Below are 22,103 nucleotides of genomic sequence, written 5' to 3'. Positions count from 1 at the left end.
GTGATAACCTAACTACCCTTGACATTGAGGGGTATTCCCATTGCAAGGTTCCACAGCATCAACATCCTGGGGCCCAACAATGAGCAGAAAGTTAACTAGACCAGCCTCATGAATACTCAGGCTGAAAGGGCACATCAGAGGCTTTGTATCCTGTAGTGAATGAATCTTCACCTTTCTAGAGCCTTTCTACTATCTACATGACATGTCAGGAATGTGATGAAATGCATTTCACTTGCCTGGATTGAGAGTAACTCCAATAACACAAGGCAGCAAAGCAGATAGCTTGATTAGTACCCTATTCAATTGCCTGAACATTCAATCCCTGCACCATGGGTGCGCCACGACTAAAATGTGCACCATCTGTACATTGTAGCTCAGGCTTCACTCGGCCATTCTGGGCAATAGGGGCAAGGGTTATTTTCCCTGATAGCAAGGCAACATTTGACCCAATATTGCATCAAGCAGCCATGGTAAAATGGAAATCACTGCGAATTGAGAAATAGCTCTTCACTGGTTGGATTCACACCTAACACAATAGAATATGGTGGTATTTTATGAGGCTGCATTGTGTACCATCTGCAAAATGCACTGCAGTTACTTTCTAGGCTACTCCAAGAGCATCACCCAAACATATACCCTACACCACTAAAAACGAGCAGCAGACGCACGGGAGCATCACCAGCTGCAGATTTCCCAAGTCACACTCTATCCTAAAGCGGAAATACATCACCATTCTTTGATGGTCGCTTGATCCAAATCCTGGAACATGCTCCTCAACAACATCGTCAGCTGAAAAACTCCACTAGTTCAAGATGACTACAATGAAGGACATTTAGGCATGGGCAGTAAATGCTGGCCCTGCTCAAAAATACAAATCATTATTTTTCATCCAAAATGAAAAAAATAAATTTTGTTACAAAGAACAAACAGCTGGAGGAAAACACCAGGTCAAGCAGCATCTGTGAGGGCTAAGGGATTGTCAATGTTTTGGGTCTCAGTCGTTTGCCTCCATAGATGCTACTTGACCGGCTGAGTTCCTCCAGCTATTTATTTGTTGCTGCAGATTCCAGCATCTGCAGTATTCTTGTATCTCCAAATTCTTTTGTTATATTAGATACATTAAAATGCAGTGTTCAAAGTGCTACAGAGTCATGTTGGGCCATCTAATGTTGAGAAGGGAGTATGACTGATTTGAAATGTATTCAGGACATTTGATAATGTTTAAACTGAGCCAAATATTCACTGATGTACATATTCTTCAACAGCTTCAACCGCTTGGATTTGCCACCTTATAAAAGTTATGAACAATTAAAAGAGAAGCTGCTTTTTGCAATCGAAGAAACTGAAGGATTTGGACAAGAATAGATGCAGCACATAACGTTGATACTAAAAGATGGCATCACAATGTATTCGTTTCTGTCCAATTATTTACAGTTGCACAGTTGTCTATTTGTATATAAGCTATTTGCCTAGAGAAATAATTTACATCTGGAATTCTAAAAAAATTAACATGCTTTTCTTCCAGTCATTATGCAAATTGTCTTGACCATATATAGTATTTTACATACCTGCATTTTCCCTTAAATATTGTGGGAGAAAAGAGTTTGGCTGATTTCTGAAATATAGAATGATGTTTTTTTTAAAATCAGAAACAGCTGAAGTATCCATGGCTCTAGTTTTATAGAGCTTACTAGGTGATCTGGTAGGTGTGCTATTAGGCCCCCTTAGTGCAAAAGAAAACACATGCCCAGTGGGTCAATTTCCACTGATCTAATGACTCTTGTCAGGGTTATTTCTTGCATGGCTGTCACTGAAGTATTTAAGGCTTATGCCAAACACTGTCAAATATCTAGATTTAATGCTGCTGGCTTGTTGAGATCATAGAATGTGTAAATGCTGACATGAGTTTTCCTTTACTTTCTTGTGTTATTGCCGTTTATGTACGTCTTGTGTATAGTATACTGAAATAAAGAAAAGCAGAGAGACTGGGTAGTGACCCAAATACTAATGTTATTTTATATACAAGAAGCTAATGTGGACAATTTTCACAATGTAATTATGCAAAATATTACCTCTGCTGCTTTTATGTTCAGTCTTTTAGAAGAGTTACATTTATCAATCAGGAATAAAAATAAATCAATTAAGTTTTGCACATTTGTAAGGAATGTTGTATAATTAGTTTTCCCATTGCAATGGTATACATCCTGTTTGTGTGTAAATTACATTATGCATAGGTTTATTTCTTTTTCTGGCTTTGAAATATAATTTCTAATAGGCCTTTGACCTCTGAGAAATATCAAGTGATTTATTTTTTAAATTCAGAAATTTCAAAAACATGTAATAATACATTTAAAATAGTTTCACCAGTATTGAGGGCATTTACTTAATGACATGTAACAAAAATCTATTTAAAAATAATTGTGAATTATATTGAACTGCAACTTCTAACACGCTGTGCTTCCTTGCAGTGACTGGGGAGATATAGACATTTGAAATGTAACATTTGTAATGCTTTAAATTTAAACATTGTAAATTCCATTAAAGTTTTTAATTTGTAAAAGTTTTGTAAAAGCTCGAGTTTGGTCTGTTTTTGCTGCAGCTTTTTACTATGTAGTTCCCCACCCATAAAAGCAACTTAGCAACTGACCACATCTGCACTTCAAAAAGCTAGTAACTGCAACAATATATCAAGATTACCACTGAAATTTCAATCTGTCAGGTACTTGAAAAATGTCAAACTTTTATTTGTAATTATGTGCAAACAAAGCTTAATAAAATAGGCACCCGATTTTATTTTGATCTCTTTTTTTAATCTTTTATGTTTTAGTTGTAAATGGAAGGCTTGCTATCCTGTTACCCAAGTGGCTGTAGACCACACGATGTTCTGAATAATTTAAAAACTACTGATAAATATAGGATGGATTAACACTTAGTAAACCTGCTGGTGATTCATCTTGTCATTTTGGGATTCTGTTGAACTTTTCTTGGAAGCCTTACTATTGAAAGAGCTTCCCTGCACTATAAGAAGTAGATAATATGATATTTTTAAGGGGTAATGTTAGGTTATCAAATGCACTGGTAACATTCTGCAGTTGAAGTTAAACACAGACCATTCTACTTTACTCTTTTTTTGGCTAGCTGAGTTATTTACTGCACCAATATTCACAAATTTGCAGCACTACTTAAGATACACAAATATACATATTTATTTGGTTAATGCTGTATCAGTGCTGTACAATTGTGTAAATTCTTGTGATTAAACTAATAAAATTCCTTTTCATTGATGTTTGAGAAATCAATTAACTTAAATTAATCGTATCACACAGTGACTGAGTGAGGGCTGTACAAGACTGGCTTGAGAGCTAGGTCCTTGACCCTATTAATAATTTCAATAATTCAGTGGCTTCCTTTTGAACCTAAAAACAGAAAAAGAGAGAGATTATCTACAGATATTGTGGGAATTTTTTTAATAAGTAGAAATTCATCCTGTATCATGTAGACAAAAGGCACAATATAGTAATGTACTCAATGTTTTGTTTTACAAATTATTTATATTCAATTATTTAATACAATTAACTGAAGATGTTACCCTAAACTTCCCTCTCTTCCTTCCTAGCTGACCTGTTGTAGGTCTAATTTGGGGAAGATTTCCCTCACCAGTACCAGGTTTTTTCCCCCCAGAAATTCTAGATCAATAACCCAACCCCCTAACATTACTGCAAGAGTACCTTATGGCAGTGTCCTTGACTCAACTGCTTTGTCAGTGGTCTACTATCATGTGTGAAAAGTGGGGATGTTTGCAGATAATTGAACAATGTTCAATTCCATTGACAACACCCCAGAAAATGATATAGTCCATGTCACCTGCAGCAAGACCTAGACATCAGGAATGGGCTGAAAAGGGGCAATAACACATGCCATAAAAGTGCCAGTTAATAACCAAGTCCTACTCTTGACATTGAATGGCATTACCATTGTTGAATCCCCCAGTATCATCACTGACTAGAAACTCAAGTGAACCTGCCAAACTAATACTGTGATTGCAAGAGCAGGTCCGAGCTGGATATCCTGCAGCATATGATTCATCTCCTGCCAGCCCAAAAGCTTTCCATCATCTACAAAGCACAAATTGGGAGTGATGTAATTAGCTCCACTCATCTGGATGACTTCAGCTGCAGTTAAACTCAAGATGCCCTCTAGCCACCACCAGCGTACAGTGGCTGCAGTTGTATCCCACTGACAAAATGCACTGCAATTACTCACCTAGGCTACTTGAACAGAACCTCCCAAGCAATGCAACCTCTACCAGCAGGAAGGACAAGGGTTTCAAGTGCAATGAGAACACCATCACCTGCACATTCCATGCTATCCTGACTTGGAAAAGTGGGTCCTTTATAAACATTGGATCTAAACCTAGAACTCCATTCCCAGCAGCACCCACCACCTTTGAGGACAAATAGGGATACAAAATAAACTGCCACGTCCAAACCCCCCAAAAATTAAAATATAAGGTTTTCATTTTTATCCCTGCAGTTGATTTAATATGCAAGCTGCCATATATGGCTTACCGACCTTTTCCACCATATTGTTAATTGAAGGCTTAACTACTGGGGTAATTTCCCAAAACCTGGAACTTAGTACAACTAGTGGGGAATAGATTCTTCTATCTCACCATGGGCAGTAATGTTCTCCCTCAAAACCCCAGTTACTGCCAAGAAGTAAAACTTGAGGACTATTAGATATGAAAACAGATTCAGCTTGCAACAAGGTTCTTTCTTTAAAAATAGTTGCAATGATAAAGGATTCTGAAAATCAGAGGGTCAGCTATTGATTTGTACAAAGAAATCTGCTAAGATATCTTTTAATTTAGTAGTAATTTTGTTAAACCAAATTCGGTATGATAATGCTACGCAGCCTTTACCCATCCACAGCCTTGAACCATTTAAACTTGGGCATGTAATTATTAAGGACACTCGGTTCAGCTAAGTTCAGGTCAAGCTGAATTAATAGAACCTGTGGTCGTTAACAATAATAACATTTAAGTTTGGACATATCATTGATAAGAATATTAGGAAGTTAAGTTCACACCAGTCAACAAAGCTGCAATAACAAGACTGGATACGTTTACCTGCTTGTCTTCTTCATTTCGTGCAGGGTAATCCCTTGCTTTGGTCAGCCATAACAAAGCCAGCTTCTCATTTTTTAATTTCATGTAAGTTTTCCCCAACATTAGTAAGTTCTTACTGTAGAAATTTGGTTCAGCTACAAAATAAAAGGCACATTAAATGCAAACACCACACAAAGCATGATGCATATATATATATATATATATATATATATATATATATATATATATATACACACACACACACACACACATAGTGAAGCATATGAGAAAGTATTAGAAATCAAGAATGTCTTGTTTAATTTTTGGTCTTTACAGAGATGTTAATGAACGAGGTGGGAGTAATGTAATCTGAAGTTTTTGGTTTTGGTGAAGGAGGTAAAATATAAAAATAAAAAAGGTTTTTGTTCCTGATCTCCACCTGCTGGACATTCATTTAGGCTGCTCCTAAACTGCCCTGTCAACAGTTACTCACAAATGGCCAGGAAGTCCTTACAAAATAATGCAAAAAGAATCTGCTAACAATGGTCTATATGTCATACTTAGAAATTAAAATGCCTAAATATGAACCAATTGGCAGCCACTGATTATCCACTAATGTCCTTCCTCAGCTGATGAATAAAAGAAAAAAGTAGAATCATTGACAATTGGCGCATCCTGTGTTTTCCCTTGGCCATTCTTGTAGCCTTCCATTGCAAACAAGGCCTGCCTAACTGCAATTTAAAGGAAACCTCCCTGAGAAGGCCCAGCTTAGTGCTGGAAGACAAACTCAGACTGAGTCAGACTTGAGTTATTAATTTACTGGTTTACCACTAGCTTATGTCTCCCTGCATCAATTCCAATCCTCTCCACAATTTTGTGACCCTCACTCAACCCTATCACTCCACCAATAATCGCTAGATCCTTTCTCCCACAATTGACAGCAGCCCTCTAACTGATTGATCCCCACTTCTCATCAGTGACAGCCCGTTTTAGTAATGGTAATCAGAAATTGAATGGAGTATTGCAAATCCAACTGGTTAACTAATGTTCTTCAAGGAAGGAGATCTACCTCCCTTACCTGGAATGACCTGTTTGACTCCTGACTAGAGTAATGCGTTTGGCTTTTAACTTCTGAAATAACTCAGCAGCTAACTCAGGTAAAACAGAAAAAGAGTGAAACTGGGATGGACTCCATCCAGCACTAATCCAAGCAATGGATTCAGACACAGCAAATTTGCTACCACCTCTATTGACTTTGCAAAGTCCCTCTCACAAACGTTTGGAAACATGCATCCAACCTATGTGAGCTAGTTTACAGATTAAGCAAGCAGCAGCCTGACACAGCCATACTCACCAAACTACACATAAAAGCCAACATTCCTGATTCCACCATTATAATCTCTGGATACATTGTCTGAGAGGTCTCTGCACAGTAAGACATAGTCAGGTAGGAGTGACACTAAGGCTTTCCAATGTTGACTCCAGATCCCTTAATGTCTCATGATATCAGGTTAAACAATGCCTAACCCTAACCCTAATGTGTTTTGAACCAAAGGGGATTGATGTGTCACCATCCACCTCGACAGTCTCCAATGAACCTGAACCCATGGTCACCGCTGAGGACGCAAGATCAGTCTTCCGGAGGGTGAAGCTGCAGAAAGCATCTGGCCTGGATGGTGTCTCTGGCCGTGTCCCTAGATCCTGTGCAGATCAGCTGGTGGGGTATTTGCAGACATTTTTAACCTCTCCCTGCTTCAACCCGAGCTTCCCACCTGCTTTAAGAAGACCACTATCATCCCAGTTCCCAAGAAAAACAAGGTAACATGCCTTAATGACTACCGTCCAGTGGCTCTGACATCCACCATCATGAAGTGCTTCAAAAGGCTGGTCATGGCATACATTAACTCCAGCCTCCCAGACCACCTCGACCCAATGCAATTTGCCTACCGCTGAAACAGGTCCACGGCAGATGCCATCTCCCTGGCCCTACACTCATCTCTGGAGCACCTGGACAGAAAAGACACTTACATTAGACTATTGTTCATTGACTACAGCTCCACTTTCAAATACTATAATTCCAAGCAAACTCATCGCCAGACTCCGAGACCTGGGATTCAACACATCCCTCTGCAACTGCATCCTCGACTTCCTGACCAACAGACCACAATCAGTAAGGATAGGCAGCAACACCTCCACCACAATTGTTCTCAACACTGGTGCTCCACAAAGCTGTGTCCTCAGCCCCTTACTCTACTCCCTATGCACTCATGACTGCGTGGTCAGATTCTGCTCTAACTCCAACTACAAGTTTGCAGATGATACCACTTTAGTGGGCTGTATCTCAAATAACAATGAGTCAGAGTACAGGAAGGAGATAGAGAGCTTAGTAACATGGTATCATGACAACAACCTTTCCCTCAATGTCAGCAAAACAAAAGAGCTGGTCATTGATGTCAGGAAGGGGGGCGGTGCACCTTCACCTGTCTACATCAATGGTGCTAAGGACAAGAGGGTAGAGAATTCCAAAGGCCCACTATGTTCTGCATGAAGACGTCTTCTTATCTTAATAGTGGACTAGTGCAAATTTCCAGAAATAAAGAAGAGATACTTGATGCTTTAGCAGGCTTAAATGTGGATAAATTCCTAGGGCTAGATGGAATTTATCCCAGCCTGCTCCGGGAGGCAAGAAAAGAGATTGCTGGGGGTCAGGCTGAGATTTTTAAATCTAGAAAGCTACCAGCAAGCTACCAGATGACTGGAGGACAGCAAATGTGGTCTCTCCTTTCAAGAAGGGCAGCAGGGAAAAGCCTGGTAATTATGGACCTGTGAACCTAACACAAATAGTAGGGAAGTCATTGGAAATAATTCTCAGGGACAGGACTAATGGTTACTTGGAAAGGCAAGGACTAATCAGAAATAGCTAGCATGGCTTTGCCAAGGGCAGATCCCATTTGACCAATCTGATTAAATGTTTTGAAGAGGTAACAAAGTGTATTGATAAGGGCAGTGCAGTAGATGTGGTTTACAAGAATGTTAGTAAGGCCTTTGACAAGGTCCCACATAAGAGACTGGTCCAAAAGCCTAGGGCCCATGAGATCCAGGGCTAGTTGGTAAATTGGATGCAAACTTGACTTGGCAATAGGACACAGAGGGTAATGGTAGAGGGTTGTTTTTGTGATCGATTGCCAGTGACTAACAGTATTCCACAGGGATCAGTGTTAGGACCTTTGTATGTAATATACGTGAATGATGTGGATGTAGAAAGCACGATCAGTAAGTTGAAAGAAGACATGAAGATTGGTGGAGTTGTTGATAGTGTAGAGTGTAGTCTCTGGCGACAGTGATACTGATGCATTGATACAATAGGCTGAGAAATGGTAGCTGGAGTTCAATCCAGCTAAATGTGAGGTGATGCATTTCGGGAGTATCAATGAGGCTAGGACATACACCATGACTGGTAGAGTCCCAGGGATTATTGGGGAACGGAGGGATCTTGGTATACAAGTCCAAAGATCTTTGAAGGTAGCAGCACAGGTAGGTAGCATGGTTAAGAAGGCATACGAGTGGGGCACTGAATACAAGAGAAGGGAGATTATGCTCCAACTTTATAAAACATTGGTCAGACCTCAGCTGGAGTACTGCATGTAATTCTGGTCACCAAATTATAGGAAAGTGCTGGAGGATGCAGGGGAGATTGATCAGGATGTTGCCTGGGATGGAGGGTGTCAGTTATGAGGAGAGATGCTGAGCCTGCTTTCCCTGGAGGGAAGGAGGGTAAGTGGGGACATGATTGAAGTATATAAAATTATGAGGGATATGGACAGGGTGGACTGCAGGAAACCATTCTCCGTATCAAAGACAGATAAAACAAGAGGAAAGGTGCAAGAGATTTGGAGGGATCTGAGGAATACCTATTTCACCCAGAGTGGAGAGTACCTGGAACACACTGTTGGAGAGAGTGGCAGAAACAGAGTTGTTGACAGCATTTAAGAAGCATCTAGAAGAGCAAGCTATGGGCCAAGTGCTGGAAGATGGGATTAATACAGATGTCTCCCCACTGGTCAGTATGGACATGGTGGGCCCAATGGTCTGTTTCCATGCTGTATGACTATGACTATGACCCCTTATGTCAAGTCTGTGGCCCCTTCTTTTAGACAGGTCAGCCAGAGAAAACATCACCCCAGCCTCTATTGTGTCAGACCCCCAAGAATTTTGTAGGTTTTAATAAGATCACCTCTCAAATCTTCCAAATTTAAGTATTGGCCCGTATGTTTAATCTCTCCTCTTCTGACAATACCCCTATCCCAGGCCAATCTTGTTTGCATTTCCACTCTCGCAATCTTCCTCACAGGGGAGACAATATTCAGATGTCATCTCATCAGGGCCTTATATATTTCAGTAAGACATCTTCACTCTTGTACCCAATCCTCTTGCAATAAAGGCCAACATACCATTTGCCTTCCTAATTGCTCGCTGAATCTGCATGTTGTCTTTCAGTGATTTATGTGCAAGAACACCCAGTTCACTCTGAACATCAACACCTTTCACAGAGTCATAGAGTACTAGCGCACAGAAACAGGCCCTTCCACCTATCTAGTCCATGCCGACCTGATCTTCTGCCTAGTCCCATCTGCCTGCACCTGGACCATATCCCTCCAAACTCCTCCCATCCATGTACCGATCCAAACTTCTCTTAAATGTTACAACTGAACCCGCATCCATCATTTCCACTGGCAGCTTGTTCCACACTCACACCACCCTCTTAGTGAAGAAGTTTCTCCTCAGATTCCCCTCAAATATTTCACCTGTCACCCTAAACCTATAACCTCTTGTTCTAGTCTCACCCAACCTGAGGGGAAAAAGCCTGCATGCATTCACTCATCTATACCCCTCATAATTTTGTATACCTCTATAAGATCTCCCCTTCAGGGAATAACCCATTCAACCTTTTCCTGTAACTCAGGTCAAGTCCCGTCAACATCCATGTAAATTTTCTCTGCACTCTTTCAAGCTTATTGATATCTTTCCTGTAGTAGGTGATCAGAACTGCACACAATACTCTAAATTCAAACTCACCAACGTCTTGTACAACTTCAACATAACATCCCAACTCCTGTACTCAATGCCCTGATTTATGAAGGCCAATGTGCCAAAAGCTCCCTTTACGATCCTATCTCTTACCATTAAAAGAATAAGACTTCATTCCAAAGTATAATAGCTACACATTTTCCATATTATAGATGTCCCTCAATTTACAAACATTTAATTTACAAGTTCTTGCTATAATGCAACTGACTTTTTAAAATAGATGACCTTTTTCAATAAAGCTTTTTTTTGTTATAATGAACAATTTTTTTATATCAGAGGGGCACAATTACATTAATAAGACAATAATTGAAATCCCAGGCAGTGCAGTTGTGCCAACTGACAACTGCTCTGAAACAGGCTGCTGTTTTCACAGACTACTTAACCTACTGGAAGAAACTGCAGCATAATGGCATAATTGACTATTGACAAAATTATCTACTGAAAATAGACCTCTGTTCATTGCAGTAGAATGTTCTCCCTGGAACTGTATCATGTGCTATAATGGAGAGACTGGAAAAAGGATTAAGCATGTGGTTACAAGATCAAAATCAACAGCATGTGATGCAGAGTTTCATAATGATCCATGAAAAAGCACAATCATCTGGCAAAACTTGAAAGAATGTGCAGGGGTGATGGATCTTTTGAAGGTGCCATTGTGTTCATGGCCAGCCACAACTGGTTTGAATGTTTCAAGAAGCAAACAAACCTGCATAATATTTATCTTACTGGTAAGGCATCAGGTGTAGGTATTATGGCAGCAGAAGGTTTTCCCAAAGGAGCTGAAATGAATCATCAAGAAAGGTGGCTACTGTCTTAAGCAAGTGGATTAGATGGCGTTCTTTTGAAAGAGGATGCTCCCACATACATTTGGTTGCCTTGAGGGATAAAAGTGTGAGGCTTCAAGGCAACCAAAAATCATCTTGCTCTTCTCCTCAGAGGCAATGTCAAGGGTCACTACAAGCTTAATTCTCTGTGTCTTCCATTTGGAGAACCTGGCTCTATAACTATATTCAAAAGCTAATGTTGGTATGGCAATCTCACAAAAAATCCTGGATAATGGTGCTGCTCTTCCAAGATTGTACCACATTATTTCTCTTCCTTTTCATTGAACAACATTGCGAGGAATAACATGGACAATTTTGTTCATTATTGACATTGGCCCTGAGCATCCATTTTTCAGAGGTCAACCAAGTACTACTTATGCTCCCTAACACCATTTCATCATTATAACCAATGTATGAGTGCTATTGCTACATCAAAACTTACTAACTACAATGCAGAATGAGGCATGACATTTCCAATTCTATCTGCAACGGCAAACCCATCCTTTACGAAATTAGGAAGAGATATAATAATGATGCATGGAGGAAATTATGGAGACCAGAATTGTGCAGGATTGCCATGGGTTTATAAGCCTGAAAAACTTAAAAAACAAACTAGTATTCGTTTAAATTGGCAAAAGAGGTTGGATTTGATGAAGTAGACCTGGATTAGGTGGAAAGGTTACATGAATCACCCTGTGAAGAGCTTATAAATGAGGATCTGTTGAAGCTTAAGCAACAAAGATCACAGGAGGTGCAAGAAGCCGCCATCACCAAAACACATCAAGAAGGCAATAGCCATCTTCAAAGGTGACAATCCCAACATGAACCTTAGCAATTAAATGTGGCTACATGATGAAAAATGGTGTGTTTTCCCTCAAGGAGTTTTATCAAATGAAGACGAAAAAGAGCTGTCCAAGAAATCCATCAACATCTTCCTTGAGCTTCATTCATCAGCTCCCCATGAACACTCACAGGAAGAATCTCTGATTCGGTAGCAACACTATCATCCAAACACCAATGACAACCCTGCCTCTCACCTCCACTACTGCCACCTTGATATGCAAAACCAACATGAACTAGGAACAAGAATGGACCAATGGGCCCCTTGAGTCAGCTCCAACATTCAATAGCTGATCTGACTACAACCTCAACTCCATATTCACAGCTACCTATTGTAACCTTTCACCTCTTAGCTTATCAAAAATCTGCTTCAAAAGGCGATTCTGTTCCCACCAACCTTTGAAGAGAATTTCTAAGCCTCATGATCCTCTGAGATATAAAAATCTCATCTCTGAGACAGTGAGCCCTAGTTCTAAATTCTACAAAAAGGGAACGAGCCCACTCTGTCAAGACCTCTCAAGATCTTTTGTTTCACTTAGTGAGTACCCTGAAGGCCCACTTTTTCTTAATTTTAATATAAGATTTAATTGTTAATAAAACAATATTTTATTATTTCAGTTACATGTTGATATATTTTTAAGTGTTTGGATTTTTTAGCTGAAAGTCTTGAACTCTACATTAAACACAGAACCAGACCAGGCCCTTTGGCCCACCGTGTCTGCACTGACCTTGATGCCAATTTAACTAATTATGTCTGCCTGTGCATGGTGTATATCCCTCGATTCCCTGCCTGTTCTGTGTGTCTTTTACTGTATGCCTTTTACTATCATAAGTGCTTCTATCTCATCCCCTAGCAAGGGAAGGGGGAAGTTCCTAGAAGGCAACCATCCTAACATCTTAGAAGGCAACCAAATGAAAACTCTTTCTTGATTTTGCAAGTTTGCAGCTGACCAAGTATGGCATCGCTGATCCAGGGTAAAACTGAAGTCATTGGAAATCAAGGGGAAAAGCTCTCCACTGATTGATCATAGGCCACACAGAGGAAAATGCTTGTGGTTATTGGAAATCAATCAACCCTGCCCCAGGACAATTCTTGCAGGAACTCCTCTGGGCAGTGAACTAGGCCCAACCATCTTCAGCTGCTTCATCAATGACCTCTCTTCATTCTTAAGGTCAAAAGCAGAAATACTCACTGATGATTGCAAAATGTTCAATTCCATTAATCAGTCCTTCGAAAATTAAGCATTCAGTGCCTGCATGCGGTAAGACCTGGACGACATTAAGGCATGGGCTGGTGTGTAAAAAGTTACTTTTGTGTGATCCAAATACCAGGCAATGACCGACTGCAACAGAAGTTGAACCACCGACACTTGATGCTCAATGACATTTCCATAGCCAAAACATTGCCATCAACATTCTGAGGATTGCCAGAAACTAGAAACAAAACTATTGTGTCTGAAAGAGACAATCAAAAGGGTGGGTATCTTTAACTTCTGAGCCCCAAACCTTTCCACTATCTACAAGATGAGACACATAAGGGTTCTGATTAGCCTAAGTGAATGCAACTCTAACAAGCAAGTTCATCCCTATCCAGGACAAGCAGCCAACCTGACTGGCACTCCATTTACAAGCCTAAACATTCACACCCTCCACCTCCAGTGCACTGCATCTGCAGTGTGTACTGAGCACAAATTCATTGTTATTCCTTCCCCATAATACTGCAGTAGCTCCTCTCAATTCACATTCTCCCACCAAGAAGGACAAGGACAGCAATGCATGGGAACACCACTGCTTTCGCATTCTCCTCCAAGTCCCACATCATCCTCTCTTGGAAATATAGCCCCAGTTCTTCATCATCATTAGCTCTAAATCATGGAATTCCATCTCCAGAAGCACGATGGAAATGCCTTCGCCAGAGAATTACAACAGTTCAAGAAAGCAGCACAACACCACATTCTCAAGTGTAATTAAGAACAAACAATGCACGTCTGTGATGCTTTAATACCACAAATGGATACAGCTAAATTCTTTGTGCTATCTGTACAGCATTTGAATCTCAATGCAAAATTATATTCAGAGTTAGTAGAGAACATTAAGAAATTAAAACCTGTTCTATCCAATACTTATATTATCCTTCTTCATATACCTTTGCTGGACCAAAACCGAAATCCCAGCATTAACATATAGAAAAAAAATAGGATTAGTCTTCCTGGCAAATGATAGGAGTTCCAACGAGAACTACTGTTGTTCAGCTATTTAAATGGGACCAAACACTGGACTGCACAGACCTGCAGGAAGAGTCCTGGTAGATCCAGACTAATGATTATAATTCCAAGTGAAATTATATCTATTACTGAAAAGTAATATGAAGCTTAATCTAATTTTATAAATGAATTGAATGAAATACATTTATGAAACATTTACCTTCTTCTGCTTTGTCAAAATACTGGAGAGCCTGAAACAAAAGTTTTTTTGAACATTAGTTTTTACTGCAATATTGAAATAGATGAAAATAACTCATCCACTGACTATTTTTGATGGTGATATTGAAATAACAGAGATAGCTTCACTGTTTATAATTAACCTGGAAAAAAGGGGATAATCTTGCTCTTGTAAGGCACCTTTCACTATCTGAAGACAAAAGGAATAAATATTAACCAGACTGCTAGGGAGAACTTATCAAAATAGTGGCATGTTCATCTGCATGGTGATGGGATCTGTTTAAAGTCTCAAATAACAATACAGCAGAGCAAATGGTATGTTGGCCTTTATTATGAGAGGGTTGGAAATCTTGTTATTTTTTTTAATGGGATCTTGGTGAGACTGCATCTGGAGTATCAGGTATAATTTTGGTCTCTTTGGTTAAAGAAAGGATGTACTGCTCATTAAAGAGCGTGGAAAGATTTACTCAACTGGTTCCATGGACAGTGGGTTTATTGTACGAGGAGAAATTGAGTAGATCGGACTGTATTCTTTAGCATTTAGACGAATGAGAGGATCTCTCATCAGAACTTACAAATTACTAACAAGGCTTTATAGGCTGGATGCAGGGTGCTTCCCTGGACTGAGGAGTTTAAAATCAGGGGGCCGTTTGCAAGAAAACATGGTTATGACAGAAAATGCAGGAAAATGCCATTGAAAATATAAGCAACTCATTCAGGTTAGTTATTACTTTGAGTACATAATAGCTGAATGATTGAAAATAACAAAACAGTTGTAGGAAATGGAGAGTTAACAGATCAGCTCCAAGAGATTATATTGAGATTGGATACACAAAAAGGGGAGAAAGCTTCAAGATATTTTCTACCTGCTGATATGAGAAGATAAATGATGGGGATGGTATATAGAAGCTGTCTCTCTGCAACTATACAAGGCTTTGGTGATACCACACCTGCAGTATTATGAACAGTTTTGGTTTCCTTATTTAAGGAGGGAAGTATTTGCTTTGGATGTAGTTTAAAAGGTTCATCAAATCAATTCCAGGAATGAAGGGGTTGTCTTATAAGGAAAGTTTGAGCTTGTACCCACTGAAGCTACCTCCAAGGCAAATATTTCCCTCCTTATATTCTCAGGGGTACTGACAAGGTAATGCCAGAAGGATCTTCCTCACATGGGGGAAAACCTAGAGCTAGGGGGCGTATATGAGCTTCTTCTCTGAAATTAAGATGGCGATGAGAAAGTTCTTCCCTTAGAAAGTTGTGAAGTGATCTGTGGATGCTGTCACAGAGTCATACAGCATGGAAACAGGACCTTCGGCCCAACTTGTCATTGAATATATTTCAGACTGAGATAATTATTTTGGGCAATGAGACACCAAAGGTTATGGGGAACAGGCAGGAAAGTGGAGCTGATGCCAAGATCAGATCCAATAATCTTACTGAATACACAGTGGGCTCAAGATGTCATATGGCCTATTCCTGTTACTACTTATTTTGTTCATATGCATTGAAAATTTATCTGTAGATAGGACCTTTATATAGTCATGGATGGGGTGGAATTAAGAAGGGGTCAGCTTAATTCAAATAGCTTGAGGAACAGAAGTAGAAATTTCTGAATTATGTTTTTCTCTGTGATGAATATTTACATTCACTAACAAACTATCGGAAGATATGACAAGTTGCAGTGAATTGCTCAATGAGGAATGGCATGAGGTGATCATAACCACACCACCTTCCCATTACTGAAACCCCAATCCCTTCTATCACTGAAGGAATAATGTTAAAGGAAATCACTAGGTCACTTGAACATCTCCTAATACCATTTATGTAGCAAATTGTCAGCGCTGGGGATAAGACCATGAAGACCAAAACAAAGAGCAAATAAAAGTTGTGATCATAAGACAGCAAGTTGTAAAAGATGATCAAAAGCATCTTGTTATCTATTTCTCAGTGATCTGCAAAAGGATTGTATTGAGTGATTATGTACTATTTACCTCTTCATAACTGGAGCTTGGTGGGGTGGCAAAGAATGCAGCAGCTATTTTTTGTTGGATCCAGGGCATTTCAGAGAATGTGAAACACCTAGAGAAAGAAAATAAATTAATTAGTCAAACATGTTATGATTAGGAATTTAACACGAAAGTTGGTGATGGTGTGGATAGCAAGGAAGGCTGTCCAAGGCTACAGCAGGATACAAATCAGATGTCATCATCATTTTACACTTTGGCATGATACCAAACAAATGTGACAGGATCAGCAGTCTGCACCAACTATTGAGTCACAACCTTAGCTACAAAGCACACCCACACAGACACCACACACACAGGCCTCTCAACACCATTCGTTTCAACAGGATTTTGTGTTAATTTCAAAATGGTAATACAATGAAGGCAGATGCAAATAAAACAGAGGTGAAGCAGCATTTGATGTACTCAAAAAATGAAATTGCATAATAGAATGATTTCTTTTAATAATCAAGTAGGATAGTCAAAACAAAGAAGAATGTTATGAATTTTTATTTTTACATAAGCATTATCAAGGAGAATATGTAATTCTGCCATTCATCACTAATCTAGTTAGAATGACAGATACATACTCTGAATAAGAACCATAGTTAATTAGGTTCCTACCATAGTCCCATTAAATGAATTGATGTTGCATCTTTGGGATTAAGTTCAATGGCTTTCTAAAAGAGAGAAGAAAAGTTTTTCCAAATAACTACATCATTTTATGAGTTTATTTAAGTCCTCAGTTTGCACATGCTACTTAATCAATTAAATTAAATTTCAGGAAGGTATCAGGAAATTTTAATGTTGTTAGAATTAAGATGCAGAGGAATTTACCTGCACTTGTTCTAGAAACAGTTAATACATCTGGACTAATTGCTATTTATATAAAGTATGAACAGGACATTTAAGTCACCTATTTAAAAGCATCCATTAGACTTCTGACATTTCAAAAAATATCAAGAGAAAGAAAACCAATTATTTCATGATGACTTAGAGCTTGTCACTTATCCACTTAGACTCTGCAAACTGCTCTCATGAAGCAGTGAAGAGACCCAAGGATGACTTTCATTTAAGCAATTAGACTTCACATACTTAAAAGGTTGGACCAGGTTAAATCCTGCATCTCCTCACCAAATTAATAAGTTCTGGCCTAGAATTTCCTCAGCGTTTGCACCTGATGTTAAATGATCACTGCTCCAATTAGCAATTTGGTTGTTGGACATGCCACTTATAAATTCCTTATCATCCAAGGCCCAAGATGTCAGGCATTGCTGAATTAGTTTTACATGCCAAGGCCTTCCTTTTGCCAGCTGCACCAATGCAAAGGGCAGAAAGGAATCACTTGCATCTGGGGCCATGGAGGTGAGGAAGCCTACAATCAATGATTGGTGGGTGGGATCAAGTGATCAGTAGGCAGGGGGAAGCCAACTGGTCAAGTGATCAACGGATCTGGATGTTTAATCCATGGGTTGGGTAATCAGTGTATGGGTGGAGGCAGGGGGAGGATGAGGTGGGGATGGGGAAAGGGGTATCATGGTCCCAAAATAAGTAAAGAAGCTAAAGGTAACCTACCTGAGTCAGGTTCCCAGCACTGGCCTGGGACCTGCTCAGGAAGGCTCCAAACAAGTCCTGCAGAAGTAGAGCTTGCAGGCATGTGAAAAGACTGCTTCTACAGGAATTGCCTGTAGCAGGCAAAAGAAAGTCCCAGGAGTGATATATAGATCTGCATTAGACATCATTCTGCACTATTGCACGTGTGCGGGGTTCTTCACAAAAGAACCCAAAACAAAAATCACAGACTTCAATTCCATGGCTTGATGTCCGAAATTTTTCATTCATGATTTATTTTATACAGAAGCTGGATCATGCAACAGGCAAAAAGTGTGGCAATACACTAAACCAGAAATATTAGAAGTCGTAATATTAGGCCAGATGGTCCTTCAGGCATGCACTACCATTCAATACGGACTTAACAGACCTGATCTTTGGCTTGAAATTTCCATTCCTGCCTGATCCCTATAGCTCTTGATTGCCCTACAGTGCACAAATCTATCATAGTCTTGAATATACTTAAAAGCAGCATGCAAATCTCTCCAGAGTATACAATTACAATGATTTAGAACCCCCCTCGAGAAGAAATTCTGCTTTATCTCAGAATAAGTGGCACCTTGATTTTAGACTGCTCGCCACCAGGGTAACACCTTTGTAGTAGCTGACCTGTCTACCCTCTTCAGAATCTTATATATGTCAGTGATATCACCTGTTATTCTTCTATACTCCGAGTAAAATGGATATTTTATTCAATCTTTCCTTATTAGATAATCTCCTCATCCTAAGAATCAATCCAGTGGACCTTCACTGCTATCCCCAAGGCATAGATCTTTTTAAATAATGTCATGAAAACTGGATGCAGTACTCTGGGTGTGATCTCATTGTACAGTTACAACATGATTTCTTTACTCCAGTATGCCATCCCCTTTGAATAAGGGCAAATATTACATTTGCCCTCTTAATTACCTGCTGTATCTGCATGCTCACACAAACTCACATCTCCCTTTATTATACCCCAATGATCTTTTTGCGCACTCACTTGAACTCTAAATATCTCTTTGCAGACATTTTGTGCCCACCTCACAATTTACATTCCCACCTATCTTTGCATCATCAGCACAGGTGGATAGTTTGCAGCCTGCCCCTTTATCCAAGTTACTAACATAGCTTATAAACTGCTGAGGCCACAGCGCTGATCCCTGACGAATGTCACTAATTATAGCTTGCCTCGATCTTTTGTTGTATGTCTGTGGACCAAAACTCTATCCATATTAATATGTTACCCTCAACTCCGGAAGCCCTTGCATAGGAACAATTTACAAGGTGCCGTATAGGTTACTTTGTTGTTCACTAATCAACAAAGGAAGATGAGTGAAAATAGAAATGTTATATTTGCTGCAATCCAATATACCACGACAATTGCAGCCTCTAAGACACAAGATGATCACAAGACAAGGGAGCAGAAGCAGGCCATTCAGCCCATCGAGTCTGCTCCAAGGAAAAGGGAAAAAAGAAATGAGAAATGGGGAATGGGGGAGAAAAAAAAACCTATTCTAATCCCAATTTCCGGCCTTATCCCCATATCCCTTGATATCCTGACTATTTAGATATCTATCTATCTCCTCCTTGAACGCCCCCACTGATCTGGCCTCCACTGCTGTATGTGGCAAGGAGTTCCACAAATTCACCACCCTCTGGCTAAGGAAATTTCTCCTCATCTGTTTTGAAACTGTACCCTCTAATTTTAAGATTGTGCCCTCTGGTCCTAGACTCACCCACCAAGGGAAACAGCCTAGCCACATCTACTCTGTCCTTTCCTATTAACAATTTAAATGTCGCTATGAGGTCCCCTCTCATTCTTCTGTACTCCAGTGAGTACAGTCCAAGAGCCGACAAACGCTCATCATACGTAAGCCCTTTCATTCCTGGAATCATCCTCGTAAATCTCCTCTGAACCCTTTCCAACGTCAGCACATCCTTCCTAAGATGTGGGGCCCAAAACTGCGCACAATATTCCAAATGAGGCCTCACTAGTGCCCCGTAGAGCCTCTTCAACACTTCCTTACTTTTATACACTATACCTCTCGAAATGAATGCCAACATAGCATTCGCTTTCTTTACCACCGATCCGACCTGGTGGTACCCCCACCAGGGTACTGCACAAGTACCCCCAAGTCCCTTTGTACTCCCGTGCTTTGGATTTTCTCTCCTTCTAGATAATAATCTGCCCGCTTATTTCTGCTTCCAAAGTGTACAACACATTTCTCAACATTGAATCTCATCTGCCATTTCCTTGCCCATTCTCCTAAATTGTCTAGGTCCCTCTGCAACCTTCCTATCTCCTCAATACTCCCTACTCCTCCACCTATCTTGGTGTCATCCGCAAACTTAGCCACGAAACCATTTATTCCATTATCCAAATCGTTAATGTACAAGGTAAAAAGGAGCAGTCCCAACACCGACCCCTGCGGCACACCACTAGTAACCGGTAACCAACCAGAACGAGATCCTTTTATTTCCACTCTTTGCTTCCTGCCAACCAGCCAATGCTCCACCCATTCTGTTATCCTACCCGTAATTCCATGACCTCTCATCTTATCAATCAGTCTCTTGTGAGGCACCTTATTGAAGGCCTTTTGAAAGTCTAAATACACAGCATCTACCACGTCTCCCTTATCCACCCTACCCGTAATTTCTTCAAAAATTCCAATAGGTTGGTCAGGCAGGATCTTCCCTTCACAAAACCATGTTGGCTAGGACCTATCTTGTCTTGCGCCTCTAGGTATTCCGTAACCCCATCCTTGAGGATAGATTCCAATAATTTTCCCGCCACTGACGTCAGACTAATAGGTCTGAAATTTCCTTTATGCTGCCTCCCAACTTTCTTATACAATGGAACTACATTTGCGACCCTCCAGTCCTCTGGAACCATGCCGGAATAATGCTCCATCTCTGCAGCCATATCTTTTGCCATATAGCCCATCAGGTCCAAGAGATTTATCAGTTCTTTGTCCTCTTAGTCTGCCCAACTCCTTTTCATGAGTGATGTTAATTGATCCACTTTCTTTGCCTGTTGGGTACCTGGACTTTTTGGTGTGCTGTGAAGACAGATATAAATACATTTGTTTATGGCCATTTCGTTTTCTCCATTATTGATACACCTACGTCAACTTCTAGAGGGCTATTGTTCACTTTTGCCACTCACTTCCTTTTACCTATATCTTCCTTTTCCATTCTTATCTTTTTTTAAAACTAAAAAAAGATTGAGTGGACCTATGTTTCTTATTAATTCATGTTTATATTCTATTTTCTTCCTCTTTATCAATACTTAGTCATCCTTTGCTGACTTCTGAAAGTCCCCCAATCTTCAAGCTACTTTTTTTGCAACTTAATTAACTTTTCTTTCAATCTAATACTATCCTTAATTCTTTGTTAGCCATGGATGGATCACTTGTCTTGTGGTGTTTGTTTCCCAAAGGAATGCGTATTTTATGAGAATTATGAATTACTTCTTTAAACGTCTACCAATGCTTGTCTATTGTCATACTTTTTATCAATTTCCCTATTTACTTTAGACAACTTGCACTCCATACCTATGTGATTGCCTTCATTTAAATGTAAGTTTATTTCTCTAGCTTCAGGCAAGTTTGTCACTCTCAAACTAAATGCAAAGTTCTCTCATATCATAATCATCTATTCTAAGAAGATGCTTTACTCTAAGATTACTCATCTTGTCTGACACTCGATCAGTTCTAAAATAATCTGAACCCTGGTTGGGTGCACAAAGTACTGAACAAGGAAACTGTCTCAAGTGTATTCTAAGATAGGATATCTTTATCAGTCACATGTAGATCGAAACCCACAGTGAAATGCATCTTTTGCGTTGAGTGTTCTGGGGGCAGCCCGCAAGTGTCGCCACGCTTCCGGCGCCAACATAGCATGGCCACAACTTCCTAACCCGTATGTCTTTGGAATGTGGGAGGAAACCGGAGCACCGGAGGAATACCACACAGACACGGGGAGAACATACAAACTCCTTACAGACAGTGGCTGGAATTGAACCCGGGTCACTGTCTCTGTAATAGCGTTATGCTAACCACTACACTACTGTGCCTATGAACTCAGCTTCAAGATTTACACAATCCCAGTCATTTGACTTGCTAAATCACAGACCAACTCAAGTGATTCTGTTTGTCAATTTACATTCCAGTATGTCATATCAAAAATTCTTTATTCTGCTTACATC

The 22,103-nt window shown here is 39.9% G+C and overlaps 2 protein-coding genes across 5 annotated transcripts in view; one reads left to right on the top strand and one right to left on the bottom strand.

Annotated features, from left to right (window-relative positions):
* The window catches only part of LOC127574662 (NEDD4-like E3 ubiquitin-protein ligase WWP1), a 151,835-nt gene extending 149,264 nt beyond the window's left edge, over window positions 1-2,571 (top strand). For all 3 annotated transcript variants that reach the window (XM_052023883.1, XM_052023882.1, XM_052023881.1), the window contains exon 24: window positions 1,266-2,571. In XM_052023883.1, the coding sequence (XP_051879843.1) occupies window positions 1,266-1,365 (100 nt within the window). In that variant the 3' untranslated portion in view covers window positions 1,366-2,571. The remainder of the gene's footprint in view (window positions 1-1,265) is intronic.
* A 152-nt stretch (window positions 2,572-2,723) lies between these two features.
* The window catches only part of rmdn1 (regulator of microtubule dynamics 1), a 34,956-nt gene continuing 15,576 nt past the window's right edge, over window positions 2,724-22,103 (bottom strand). The window contains exons 6-11 of one of the 2 annotated variants that reach the window (XM_052023887.1): window positions 16,928-16,983; window positions 16,292-16,379; window positions 14,284-14,314; window positions 7,055-7,114; window positions 5,129-5,262; window positions 2,724-3,416 (exon numbers count right to left, since the gene is read on the bottom strand). In XM_052023887.1, the coding sequence (XP_051879847.1) occupies window positions 3,363-3,416; window positions 5,129-5,262; window positions 7,055-7,114; window positions 14,284-14,314; window positions 16,292-16,379; window positions 16,928-16,983 (423 nt within the window). In that variant the 3' untranslated portion in view covers window positions 2,724-3,362. The remainder of the gene's footprint in view (window positions 3,417-5,128; window positions 5,263-7,054; window positions 7,115-14,283; window positions 14,315-16,291; window positions 16,380-16,927; window positions 16,984-22,103) is intronic. The other variant, XM_052023889.1, reaches the window with a different exon arrangement.

This window comes from Pristis pectinata, chromosome 9, assembly GCF_009764475.1.
Source record: "Pristis pectinata isolate sPriPec2 chromosome 9, sPriPec2.1.pri, whole genome shotgun sequence".
Lineage (NCBI taxonomy): Eukaryota > Metazoa > Chordata > Chondrichthyes > Rhinopristiformes > Pristidae > Pristis > Pristis pectinata.
Note: the sequence above shows the minus strand (reverse complement) of the source record. Positions and strands in the feature narration are given on the sequence as shown.